At 65.2% G+C, this 1,080-nt stretch overlaps 1 protein-coding gene across 1 annotated transcript in view; it reads right to left on the bottom strand.

Annotated features, from left to right (window-relative positions):
• Window positions 1–75: 75 nt before the first annotated feature.
• Window positions 76–1,080, bottom strand: part of Tco025E_10000 (surface protease GP63) — a gene marked incomplete at both ends in the record, with an annotated part of 2,431 nt that continues 1,426 nt past the window's right edge. Inside the window, one exon of the mRNA XM_029376794.1 lies at window positions 76–1,080. This exon is cut by the window's right edge and continues 1,426 nt beyond it. Coding sequence (XP_029223083.1) covers window positions 76–1,080 — 1,005 coding nt within the window.

Raw genomic sequence — 1,080 nt, 5'->3', positions numbered from 1 at the left:
CAGGTGTGTGTGTGTATATTCATTACTCCCCCCGCCGCAATTTGTTGGACGCCCAGCCGCAGTTCCTGCCGCGGCTCAAGACGGCAGCACCGCCACCGCGGCCACGGCGAGCAGCACAAAGTGACTGCCGCCAACAGCCGCAGCAGCCGCACCGGCGTCGCTTCCGACTTGCCGCGCCGCCCCGTCAAGTTTCTTCAGCACGGCGCTGCCGTTGACGGATGCCGCCGGTGTCGGGGTGGGCGGCGCAGGCACATCGGGGGCCGCAGCAGCCGCTCCCGCCGCGTCGATTTCTTTTGCGGAAACGGCCACGTCCGGTGAGGGGGCAACGGAGTGCGCGTCACCGTCAGGCTCTTTTGCTCGCCCCTGCGCCTCAGCAGCCGGCAACGTGCCGGGCCCCCACTCCGCCGCAGCCTTCGGATTGGAAGGATCGACACCCGCAGCTCCATAAGGCAACCCTGCACGCTGTGGCTCACGTGCTGGAGCCTCACCCTCACCCTGCTCCTTCTCTTCCTGCTCCGCTGCGTCTCCCTTCGCCTTCTCCTCCTCAGCGCGCGGAATGACGAGGCTGCTGCCGTTGGCGGCGATGGTGCACACCTCCTCGTACTTCGGGCACTTTATCTTCCCGCCGTCCTCGAAATCATCTGAATTCACCTCGATTTCCTTTTCCGCGGGGCACTCCACATAGGTGCCGCTGCCCCTGTACTTCACCTTCACCGCGCCGCCCTCGCACAGCACCTGCGCGCACACGCCCGCGAGTTTTGCACCGGTGTTCGTCTTCACCTGCAGCTCTTTCGCGTCCAGGCACCAAGAGCCACTGCCAGTCAGCGACCCAGGGAGATCCTTCACACTTGCGTCCGCGCACGCGTTGGACGTTGTCCCAGAGGCCAACTCATGAAGGTACGTCGAAACAACAGGGCACACGTCCATCTCGCTCGGTCTCCCCCTCCGCTCAAAGATGCCTGCGGTGCACCTCCCGAGGTGGCGGCGGTCAGAGGAGCAGCGGAGCGTCGCTGTGTCCTCCTTATTGCAGAACATGTGCGGGTACCTGGCGGCGAGGCGCTCGGTGTCGTTGCACTTCGT

The sequence above is a fragment of the Trypanosoma conorhini genome (assembly GCF_003719485.1).
Source record: "Trypanosoma conorhini strain 025E chromosome Unknown Tco_14.4_contig_01405, whole genome shotgun sequence".
Lineage (NCBI taxonomy): Eukaryota > Euglenozoa > Kinetoplastea > Trypanosomatida > Trypanosomatidae > Trypanosoma > Trypanosoma conorhini.
The sequence above is the reverse complement of the archived record's forward strand: the minus strand, read 5'-3'. Positions and strand labels throughout refer to the sequence as shown.